Source organism: Ptychodera flava, chromosome 13, assembly GCF_041260155.1.
Source record: "Ptychodera flava strain L36383 chromosome 13, AS_Pfla_20210202, whole genome shotgun sequence".
Lineage (NCBI taxonomy): Eukaryota > Metazoa > Hemichordata > Enteropneusta > Ptychoderidae > Ptychodera > Ptychodera flava.
In genome coordinates, this window is record NC_091940.1 from 5,476,291 (window position 1) to 5,488,757 (window position 12,467).

General features: G+C 34.7%; 1 protein-coding gene across 2 annotated transcripts in view; it reads left to right on the forward strand.

Moving 5' to 3' along the window:
- The window catches only part of LOC139147201 (endonuclease/exonuclease/phosphatase family domain-containing protein 1-like), a 35,247-nt gene extending 23,114 nt beyond the window's left edge, over nt 1-12,133 (forward strand). Inside the window, exons 5-10 of one of the 2 annotated variants that reach the window (XM_070718190.1) lie at nt 2,424-2,555; nt 3,282-3,362; nt 3,954-4,008; nt 5,304-5,498; nt 6,279-8,402; nt 8,513-12,133. In XM_070718190.1, the coding sequence (XP_070574291.1) occupies nt 2,424-2,555; nt 3,282-3,362; nt 3,954-4,008; nt 5,304-5,498; nt 6,279-6,580 (765 nt within the window). In that variant the 3' untranslated portion in view covers nt 6,581-8,402; nt 8,513-12,133. Of the gene's footprint in view, nt 1-2,423; nt 2,556-3,281; nt 3,363-3,953; nt 4,009-5,303; nt 5,499-6,278 lie in introns of both variants that reach the window. The other variant, XM_070718191.1, reaches the window with a different exon arrangement.
- Nucleotides 12,134-12,467: the final 334 nt, after the last annotated feature.

A 12,467-nucleotide genomic window follows, 5' to 3' on the forward strand; every position in this document is an offset into this window, starting at 1 on the left:
TTTTAAAACCCCTGGACAGACAGCTTTTGTATTTGGTACACAGACGTACAGAGATGACAATAGTTAGATATGTGGAAATTGTCCTGAAATATACAAATTTGTATTTTTAAGACAATATTGTCATTTTTGGTCAAGAAAACTTGTTCTCAAAATTACTTGTTTGATAGCTTTGTAATTTGGTATTAAGTCCCGAGGGATGTTATTAGATAAATTTTCTGCTCAAAGTGTTGGGAAACCCCCAAATTTGTATATTTTAGGTAATTTTCTCAGTTTGTGACCTTAAATGACCTACACCAACCCAGGATATGTTGTGAGACAGTTTTGAAGGCTGTGAACATAATTTTGTCATATTTGGTATCAATTTGTAGGAAAATTTGATCCAGAAAACAAAGCTGCGGTTATTTTCTTCATTGTGGACCAATTTTTGCAACTTTATTACTATAAGACATACAAGAACTGATGAGAAATTTGGATCCAGGATAATTCCAGATGTTGTAATCATCGCCCACAGTGGAAGGCATTTCACCATCTGTAACTAACTTAAGTGCTGTTTACATTAGAATGATAACACTCATGGCATTAATTAAAAAATTCCCAAGGTTGTAAATATATTTCCTGTCATTTTGGCGTTATGTAATACCAAGGGATGGAACATTTGATATTCAGGAGGGGGTAGGGTCTAGAAGATTGATGAGGTAGCATTACTTTTTTACCAGATCCCTTGTACATTTTTTTACCCACTCCCACCTTTTCTTTTTATCAAACCTTCTCTGTCTATTTTTTGTTGTTGACATTTGCTTATGTATTTAGGATCTGCTTGTCCCATTGCTATAGAAATTGATATGCATGTTCCTAAAGATGACCTCCAGTACCTAAGTTGGAGACCTTATTTGCTTTTGTCATTCTTGTTTTTCCTGGTTTAAATATTTCTGGAGGGACCAATTCAAACCGAATGTGAGCACACTGTCCTTGACGGTATTTTTATTACATGCTTCTCTTACTCAGTTTGCACCAAAATATATATGTTTATTGGCAAATTATAGTCAAATGCTTTATTTTCATTTTAGACGAAAAACGGTTAAAAATAGAACGATTTTCATCATCGAATGGCGCATTGATATATTTAAACTTCTGTTATGCGGTTTGTCAAATTTTATATGCAAAATTTTCCCAAACCCAGATTTTCTATGCAAAACATGAAATTTCAACATATTTATATCCAAAAGTTGTCAAGTTGAAAATAGTTCCGGTTCACTTTCAGTCAAGTGATGACCATGCGTCCTGCGACGTCATCAACGAGTTAGCATTGAATCCTATGGAGTGAGTGACGTTCAATATACGAGGCATGTAGTAATTAAGGGCTGAGACTTTGAAGAATGCTGTGTATAACAACGTCTGATAGCAATAGTGGTCTACTATTTGGTTTCTGGCCAAGTTACAGTCTCAATAAGGTCACATGCATACCCTTATTAAGTATATTATATCAATTTTTCTTACGGAAAATTTGAGAGACCAGAAAACTATTTTCTGCTTAGGTTAGGAAATTTACCCCTTCGCTGGTCATGAATACTTGTGTGGGCGTAAGTGTGTGTGGTTGAGAACATGTTGTTGACCATGAAATATGGATTTATTCACTTCCAGTGCCGACCATGAATCATAATCCAAATCTTTATTGTTGTTAATATTATATAGGGCTCAGCCCTTGGTGTCGTGCCAGGGGTTAAGATTGGCAATATTATTTGTATTGATTCATGATAAACTGTAATTGTTACTTCATAAACGTTTATATGACAACTATGCCCAGTTTCCCTCTGATGAAAGCAGTTCACGTACTTACACGACGTCAAACCCTGCAGCGGCAGGTATAGATTTTCTGTAGCGTGTAAAAATTTTGGACAAAAATTGGCAATTTTTACAATGATAACAGCCTATTGCGTTAAACAAGGGACGTATTATGCAATAATTATCATTGCAATGGTAACCGCACTGCCCACCTTCCACTTGCAAGCTGAAAACTATAGCGTTCCGTCTAAAAACTTGCAATTTTTGAATCTAATTATTGACACAGGGGGCGCTCTTCTATAATTCAATCCCAGCATTCTTTGCGTATGCCCCCGTTCATATGCACGACAGTTTTCTCCGTTTATCTATATCAACGATACTTTGTATCAGCGACAAGGTGTATAATAAGATTTACTGGCTAATAAAGAGGTATATTTTATAAAAGGCATGTTATATCATAGTAATTTGTTTCGTATTTGTTAATTTACGAGTACTCAAAAAAAAAAACATGGCGGCGCCCATGAAAGAAGGGTACACTTCCGGTTACTCGCATAGTATATTATGAATAAGCGCATGCGTAGTCAGTAAGCCGCTGGCGCGACTATTAAACATGACTAACCTTGACTGATGTTGTATTGCAGTCTTTAGAATATAATGGCTTCCTGTGGGATAAAAGTCGTAGTATTTCATTGAGAGATGCGTGGTTGTTAGATCAAGTACGGAAACCGCAACATCAGCAGTTTGCCAGACATCCATACATTGGATTGTTCCAGGTAAAGTTAAAATTTGATTAATCTGTTTCAAAAATTTGTGTGTTGTTATGGAAGAGGGTTGGCTGGAAAAAGAGGGGTACCAATATCATCTACTTTGAAATTCTTGGAATGTTTTCACAGATATGTACCACATGCAAGAGAGCTTGCGTCAAGTACTTATTTTTTCTGTGTTCTGAAAGGATAAAAATGCCATGTCTTTAGAAGGAAACGAAATGAACCAAACTTCAAATCATATTTCCTTCACCAGACCTAGGTCCATATGCTGTCATAGATTTTGTCATTTCCAAATGTTAAGTCACACGATACAAGTTACGTAATCTGTCAGTCTGTGATGACATGAACAGCATATCACTAGATTCTGGTGTTCTCATAAACTTGCAGCTAATTTGTAGAAGGCTATGGTATTACCATAGTTACTTTGTTTACATGGAGAGATATGTTGTAATTGTCTGTAATGTCATCTGTACAAAGTTGATCAAACTCCTGCTGATGTGCAGCGTCCTCAGAAGGCTGTATCTGATTGGTCCTTGTCACTATTCACAGCAACTTAGGGAGTATATTTGTATTATTTAATTATAACGGTATAATTCAGCCAGCCAATTGGATAACAGCTTCTGAGACGCTGGACATCAGCCCTCAAACTGCGGTAAATATGATGAACAGGACTTTGCAATTCACTTTAGGGATTGTTTTAGAGTTTGTTTTGATTTGCAAATTTCTCAACAGGCGGCAAAGTTAGAAGTAGTAATGGTCAGTGTACATCTGAAATCATCTGATACACAGGGTCAGGTCAAGGACAAAAACCAGGTCAGTATGAAGGCAGGGAGCTATATTGTTTTTCAGTGGTGTATTAGGGAGTCAATGTACAGGAAACAAGACAAACCTTTAAAACATATATTCCTTTCAGTTTCAAGAAAGTTTCTTTGAATTATTGAATCATCTTACGGATAATGCTTAGTTGGAACATAAAAGATGAATGATAATTCCAAAGTAAGTTAATTGGGTGATGCTTGAAGTTCACACTGATCTGAAAATTTGTAAAATCTCCACATATGAACTACATGTACTTTATCCAGCATGATAGACACACCTTATTTAAAGAGTAAAACATTGGAACTTTTGCTTAACTTTACATTTTCACTCTGTCCCAGAGTTCATCAAATTTTGGTTCATTTTATTCATTCAGGGTATGAATCAGGGTTTCCACAGAGTGTAATAAAAGTTGTTTGTGACATATTTTTTTCAAATCAAAGATTTTTATTGATAAATTAAAATCAATCAGCTGAACGCAACTGGAACCTTTACATATTAAAGAATCCATATTATCTTAAAAGAGTACAATTAAAGTGATTGACAAGATGAAATTTTTATATGAATTGATCATTTTCATATTTTCAGGGTGATGCCAAGAAGCTGCCATATCTGATTGAATCTTTGCAAACAGAGCTTGCCAGTAAGACATCATTGATTTTTTTCCCTTTTTTGTGAACATAAATCTTCTGATTTTATTTTACTTCAGTTTTGATGCATTGAAAGAATTGTGTGGCCAGTATTCGTAACTAGTACTACAAAAGAGTAGTTTCTTGTTGTCAACAAGAAACTACTGTACTCACATCACAGCTATTTTTACCATCCATTGTTAACTGATAACTTATTCAAAGTTCTGGGAAAAGAAAGAGTCTTGAGGCAAGAAGCAAAGCTCAAAAGAAGATAGAAAAATTTCAAAGGATGGCGATTTAATCAACAAGAGATTGGAGTGGGAGGGATTGAAGGCAGTGTACCTTTTCAAAATAATATAGCCAGCTTGGAAAGGCAAAGTAGCTAGTTGTGTTTGCTGGATACCTGCCCCTATTGACCTCCCTGGTCCCCTTTAAACAGTGAATGCTTGATTAAAAACAGATTTGCACTTCTTAGAAATTAGTTGATCAGTAACAATTCAAACCTGAATGGGCAGTGAGAGTGAAATGATTGGCATGACCAATTTAATATTTGTTTGTAACTTTTAAGTGTTTGTTTTTACTATTTAACATTAACCTACATTATTTAGTCAGCGTTTTAAAGTGTTATCAACATCTTAAACCCATGGTCTGCGTAAGAAAACGAAGTGTATTGAAGTTTTGCCAGTGGTGGCGCTGTTCAAAGTAAAAGTTTGAAAAGTTTGAAAAAACAGTGTGATTAAAGTCAGATGAAGGTCAACTTCGTGTTTGCATTCGCTGGAAGATTTGCCATTTTCCATGGCAATCATACACATCATTTATGATCAATAACATAATTATTAAATACTGGTGTACACAGGTGCACACATATAATCAAATTGTCAATGGTTTCAGCTGTAAAAAAATTTTCAAGCAGAGTTACAGCTTTCAACAATCGTACACAAATACTCCAAGTTCTAAAGAGGTGGCTGGTCCTTGCTTGAAGCATGTAATGAAATGTTGCAGTCCCACGTGTTATGTCTTGGCAGGAGGCCATTTTACTGACTTTTATGGTGTTAGTTCGAAGAAAAGAAAGGAATTTAATGAGCAAGTTAGCAGAATATAGATAGCCTAGTGATACAATGTGTATATGTTGCTATGGTCTTTGAAACTGTCTGCCGTATGCGTGTGATGCATATGAAAAGTGAATAAAAACAATGTCATTTACTCGGGTATGTTGGTATTATTAATATTAGTGGAGACACACATGAATTACTAGGACAGACCAAAAATACTTAACGCTCATCATCTTCCCTATTGGTAATTTTTTCAGAAGTAAATGATATATTGATAAGTGGAGATTTCAACACAAGTCCACATGAGTCAGAATTCCTGATTTTGAAGAATCTAGGATTTACGAGTTCAGTGTCTGCCACTACGTTTACCAACATCAACTCTAGGAACCCAGGAGGGTCTTATTCACATGACAATATCTGGATGAGTAAGGGTTTGCAGAATGTCAATACAGGTGAGTTGAATGTTATGCACAATGAATTAGTCTGATGCTGTAATTACTTGTGAAGCTTGATTCTCTTTCAAAAATATCCCAGTGAAGTTTCATTGGATTACCATCAGATATTTGTAGGATTTCAGTGGCAACTTTGAACACAGTTCTACATGACTCCCTTCTTTTAGAAATCTCAAAACAATCTATGCAACAGTTTACATTTCATAGTATTCATGTAGGAATCCCTTTGGATGTTTTTATACAGGATGTACCAATATACATATCTTAGAAAAGGACAGCATTCTGGTTTGGTATTTATTATGTGATAATGAGCAAATCAAGCAGACCAATGTCCATTACTGCCAAAATTTTGTAGCTTAGAGATTTGCAATCATTCTACTCTGATAGATCAGTTTATATTTAGCATATAATAATGAATGCAGGTATACAAGCAGGGTTTGAATAAGGGTCCAATACTGATCCACTTTGATATGGTTGATAAGAACTATCAACCGTGCACAAAGAGACCTGATTCAGTGTTTACTGCCACACGACTTTAATTTCCGCAGAAGAAGAATTGTAATGAGGAAAGCAGTGGTTGTCAAATATGGGAAAAAAAGGCAGCCGTAGAGCGCCCCCAATATTGTTTGCATGTCTACATAAAATTAGTGTTCCACAAACATCCTTTACCCTGTGATAATTACTGGTTCATGTAAATAGACTTTTTCCATAGTATCACCATGGAAAGGAACCAATTATTGAAATGTAAATATTCTTGTTCTTGAATCGTTTATATAATAGGAGAAATGGGAGTGATCCGGACTGGCTTACAACATCCATGGATTCCAGATGGATGGAAATGGAATGGCTATATCTCTGAGCACTGCCCAGTTTGGACTGAAATCTATGTCAGTGAACAGCTGGATTTGAATGGTGATGTGGTGAATCAAAGGAACAGTTCCAGGATTGACAATGGATCCATCAGCAATGAGCTGCAAAGTAAAAGACATCAAAGTTACAGTGCAATGTTGAATGGTGAGATTGATGCTAAGACCCCTGACTTACAAAGCAGTGAAGAAGATGTCTTCCTGCCAGCATTGTGAAAGTGAAGGGTATTACAGTACATCCTTTCAACCCAATTTCAAATGGAGAGGTCTGGTCTCACCTTTGATGATAATGGATTCATCCATAATGTAGTCAAGAAGTGCGATTCATCCATAATGCAGTCAAGATGTGCAGTTAGGTATTCATAGAAGAGATCCTAGATCCTAGATCCTTAGAATTCAATATTTTTATCCCCATGCATTGGAAAAGGCTTCCAAAATAGGAACAAAGCCCTGTTTGTAACATGTTCTAGAGTTGAAAAATGTTTCTGGTATACAAAAAAGAAAGTTCTTACATGGTATTTTGTAAAATTCCCACAGAGTTCATTTTTATTACAAATAGATCCTTAAACATCATCCTTCTGCATTTTTCTGAGTTATCGATATTGTGTCATGTCCTTCACCAACCATGAATACTGCATATGCCAAAATTGTTGGTTCTGTTTATGCCAACTTCTGCCAGAAAATATGTGCTGTTTTAAAGTGCAAAATTAAAAATGCAAAATTTATATCTGCCAAATTTCAAAAGAAAACGTTCTCTAATGTAGCCTGGCTAACCAGGGTGATTTTACATTTGTCAAAAATAGTTTCAGAAATTGAGAAATGTGAAAGTGAGAGAAAAAGTATCAAAATGTGTAAAAAATTTTAGATAACTGTGCTCCATCTAATACAAGTAGAGCAAAAGCATCTATTTTACAATTTTGTTTTTGAATATTTTGAAAGTGTTTACAGATACTAGCCAGTAAAGAGTCAGCATTCTCTCAAAGCTACTTTAAGAATTGGCATCTTTAGTTGATTGGATCATCAGATGCATTTTTAGAGCATCTTTTGCACAATGTGAAGTTGAAATCTGCACCTTGTCGAATCTGAATACATGACCAGTTCACCTTGAACAGATTCATCACGCAAAAATTGTTTATGGTTTCAAAATTTTTAATCAACCTCTTGCAATGCAAACTTTGAGTGTCAGAACACAGTGCCTTCATGATTTATTCTATAGTGTTTAGATGATTTACCAACGAGAATACTAGTGTTTTGTCATGTTATAACCCATGACCCAGTACACCCTTAGCTATTGCCAAGTTATAATATTATTTATCATTGACTGTAAGCAAGCAATGTGTGGTTGTCTGTTCATGAATTACCAAGCAGGCTTGTAAATTTCCACTCATATCTATCAAGATTTCATATAATTTAATGATAAAAGATTACTGAATATAGTGTATAGTTTATCAGTAATTTTTTTTTCAGAAGAAATCATGGGATATAAATTAATTCATGCAATATGTAGATTTCTGTAAAGAATATTGTTGAATTGAGATCTTCTTTTCACTTTGTTCATTTAAATATCCCCTGAAATTCTTGATATAATCGTATGGCCTTTCAAGAATTTGTGAACAAAAATGCAACATAAAGTTTTCAACCTCTCCTTAAATTTTGGAAGGAAACAAATCTTTCTCTTTCATAATCAAGAATAAAAATCAGCAAAGTGTGGACTTAGAGAAACACTCTCTCTCAGATTAAACAAAAATATATGACATCAAAATGACCACTATACCCTGTGTTATTTCTCCTGGGGGTAAAAACGAAATTTCCATTTTTACAAAACAATGTGATTTTCTGAAAACTTCACTGGCTTCAAAATGGGTCCACAAAAGCCAAGTTTTGACATTGGGTCTGGAGGTGACAGATTTTGATATTGATCTTGACGTGGCAGATTTTGACATTGGATCTGGAGGTGGCAGATTTTGACATTGGATCTGGAGGTGGCAGATTTTGACATTGGGTCTTGAGGTGGTAGATTTTGACATTGGGTCTGGAGGTGACAGATTTTGATATTGATCTTGACGTGGCAGATTTTGACATTGGATCTGGAGGTGACAGATTTTGACATTGGGTCTGGAGGTGGCAGATTTTGACATTGATCTGGAGGTGGCAGATTTTGACATTGGGTCTGGAGATGGCAGATTTTGATGGGTAAACAATACGGTAATTGTTAAACTGCAGAATGTAAAAGACTACTTGTGAAGCAGTTAAACCAGGAGATAATATCGACATTTTAGGATCCATTACCTTTATAACATTTTCTCATAATGCATTTTAGCTAGATACTTTCCAACCAGTGTTAACACTCTGACTTTTTATGAATCAAAAACAAATTTCAGTCCAGAGAAAATGCAAAACTACATATCATCTCAGCAGAATACTTGAGAAGTTGGCCAAGGGTTGCCTTTAAATTCTGTATCAATGATACTGCACGTCTCCCAACTTATTATGCATGTTTACTATAGTGTTGTGTAAAAGAGAAACCATACCCCTTCATTTTATGCAATGTTTGATTTGTATGCTTTTTACATGTAGCTCTGTTTATTCCCACTTTGTCTATTATCTTTGCATATTTTGGAACATTTTATTCAGATTGTTGCAGTCTGACCTAACACAGTAAAGTTTTAATATTCTAATCTTTCCAGCAGAGAATTAGGTTATCAATATCCGGACATAACAGGTGTTGATGTAGTCATAGAATGTGACCCTTGACCCCTGATCCTTCCTGCTCACTAATTTGCCAATTTACTCCCATTAAATACCTTGATATACTTCCAGTGTCATTGCATTGGTGTGACTTAGAAGATCTTGGTAATTACCCAGTCAAGTTAACCCTGAATTAAACTCTGGACAAGGTAACCAGACTTATAATAGTAATTGAAATTGAAACGTCATAAGCTTGATCTTCTGTGCATGGATTTAGTGCTTTTGAAAATAGGATGGGGTGAATGAATTCTGATGCAGGAAAGTTGTATGTAAGAGTGAGTAGTACAGAACAACAAAACATGAAAACTGGAAGTTCTATTCCTCATTCAGTAAATGATTGGTTTTCTTACCATCAACCATTGGTAATATGGTCTGCAGCTTGTCTGGCTGTGTGTGACAAGAGTACATGAAGGCTGCAGTGTTCTGCATGCAATTACAAAGCACAGACTCACAGTGAATATCACTGTCAGATTGTGTGCTTCATTCGCAGCATTCATGAAAATGCTGGGATAAAAATTTGATAGTGCCAGATCTGTTGTATCTGAGCTCTCATGAGATGAAATATCAACTCACAAATGATAAGTTTGATGTCATACAATGCATGTATTCCTAAGATTTCTTGCCATTTTAAATATGTATTATTCTCTGTGTCAAATATTTTATATTCTGAGCATTTTTTAGTGTTAGATGCGTAATCGAATTCTTGTACTTTTTTCATCGGATGAAATTCAGTGTTGAAAAACAAACAAAAGTTCTTCTCTTTTATTGCAGTTCATATTTGTTTGAAGTTGTATTGCTTAGGCCAAAAAAAAATAGATTGTGCTGTTCTGATAACATGGTTTTCAAAAATAGGGTAGGTAGGTCGGCAGGGATTTTTTTTTTCTGAAATTGTTTTTTTTTGGAAACACTGGCCACAATATTTCCAGAAAAACGTATCATACATATAAAAGGAATAAAGACATAAAGGACGTCTTCGCTCAAGCAAAAATCAAATGCCAGGTAATGTACACGTGATTTTATGGGTTCTTTCTATCTTTTTTTATTTCTGTATTTACGTAGCTCTAAAAAGTTTAGGGTCGGCCGGCAAAAAATAGGTAGGTCAGGTTATCGGAACAGCACAATTTTTTTCCTTTGGCCTTACCTTGCATTATGAGTAAATGGTAAGGGGTTATTGTGGCTTTAGAAGTACACTGGAAGTAAAATATTTGCTCTTTTTTTTGTTACATATGATAGTATTATGGAGCCAGGCACCAATAGATATATTTGTATTGCATTCATACTATGTATGGTTTTTAGACAACAGACACTATTTAATCTGAACAACTCATGCATATTTGTTAAGGTGTTGAACACCATATCTATAAACACAGAAAGCCATATGATTCCACTTGATTTCCAAGAGAAGTATTATGCCATTTGGTGAAAGGTATGTGAAAGATAGCATACCATGTGTCAGTTCATAATTTTGTTCATGATTAAATAATATTATCCTAAATGAATATTGAAATCCAAAAACAGGTGTGCTAATGTTTTGGTTATGATCTGATATTTTACAAAAATATCACAGTGCCTTAATTGTAAATGAAACACTTGCATCCAAAGTTCCAAAGTTGCAAAACCTTGGCATGTTCAGTTATGTACATCAACAATTACTACTGATTTTTGTATGTTTAATGAAGTCCTTTGGACTATATGACCGTAGAGGGCGCCTTTTCATGAGAGATTGGTATGATACCACAACTATGTGCATGGACTGAGGCTAGTGAGAAGCCCCATCTTGTTCGCATTTTATGATTACACTTTAAAACACACCATGAAATGATACATGATGGGAGTGATTGGATAAAAAATATTACACAACCTTATTAGGCGTTATTGTAACAAATTCTTTCAATACTTCAATTTTGCAAGAACACATGTATTATTTTATAAACCTGGAATATAGCGCCCTCTTGAAACAGGTCTGAGTGGAGTTTCACTTCCGATCATCTTGCAGCTGAAAAAAATTCATGATGTCCAAGATTTGAATGGTGTTGGAAAGTAAATTTACAACATTGCTTTATGTTCATTGTGTTTTATAGCTGAGCATCATAATTAGGATCAACTTCCAAGTTTATCAAAGAAAAATAGTAAATATGGGTTGTTTATAATGATTTATTGAGCAAAACAGTCCACAATTCTGTCTCAGAAGTGTTGATATTTTAATAATAGTTTAATTGAGAGTTCAAGTTTTGCTGTAATTATTGTTTTGAATTTCCTTGCTGAGCAAGCATAAAGTTTAAAACATTTCACAAGATTGGTGTTGAAACACTGCTATTGCTTGTATAAATATACAGAGATACAATCTAGAAGACTTTACTTAGTATTTAGAATCTGATTGATATTTTACAACATTGCACAGCCAGTTGGATACTTTTCCCTTTTCAAGATTCCAATTTTGTAATTTTTATTGTTACTTGGGATGTTTAGTGTTATCATGTTTGTTTTTAAGATCAGCACTATTCAGCACAACTTTGGTTTTGAAAACAGTTTGAGATGAAATGACAACTGGAAATTCTGTGCAGTATAAACACTGACCAGTACTTTTTGCAAGACTAGGGATGGTTTGATTATGCTAAGTGGTATTACAATGTAATACTATCCTAGGGGGTACAGTCTATTTATTTATCATATAAAGTCCGCCTGAGACAAACAGATTACAACCATAAGATTATATTGGACCCACTGTTCTACAGATGTGCTGTAATTTTCACCAGATAAGTTGCAGAAGATGTTCATAATTAATGATATAATTGAAAGATAACTTTATCTCTTACAAGATTGTGCCAGATTTGTGTCATTTTCTCTTTTTCTGAATTTGTTTGTGTCAGGGTCATACCTGTAAAAGTACCTTTTGAATTTAATTTTGGTAAATTAAATGTAGTTTTGTTTATGTTAAATTATTTTTAGTTCATGATGTTTATGAAAAGAAATAGCGATATTTACAGTGAATAAAGTCTGATCTTCTGAGAGGGAATTAAAGCATTTGTGTCCCTGAAAAATTTATTTATATTTGTGAGAGGCAAACATGGTATACTGTATGAAATGTAATTGTGAATTACATGATGCAAACATTTATATTATGTCTGTGAAGTACCTCATTTGATCCCCTGACCCCCTTCATTTCATGGCAACTTGATGCCATAACCTCCATGCAAAGGCCACACAAAAATGGTGGTATCGTCAACTAGGTGAGACATGATTGGATTTTCAGTCACAGAGTACAGTATTGGTGGATTAATTATTTAAAGGGCCAGTAATGCCAACTTTTAAAGATTTTTCATTATTATTTTGGATGTCAGTTGCAATTTCCTTG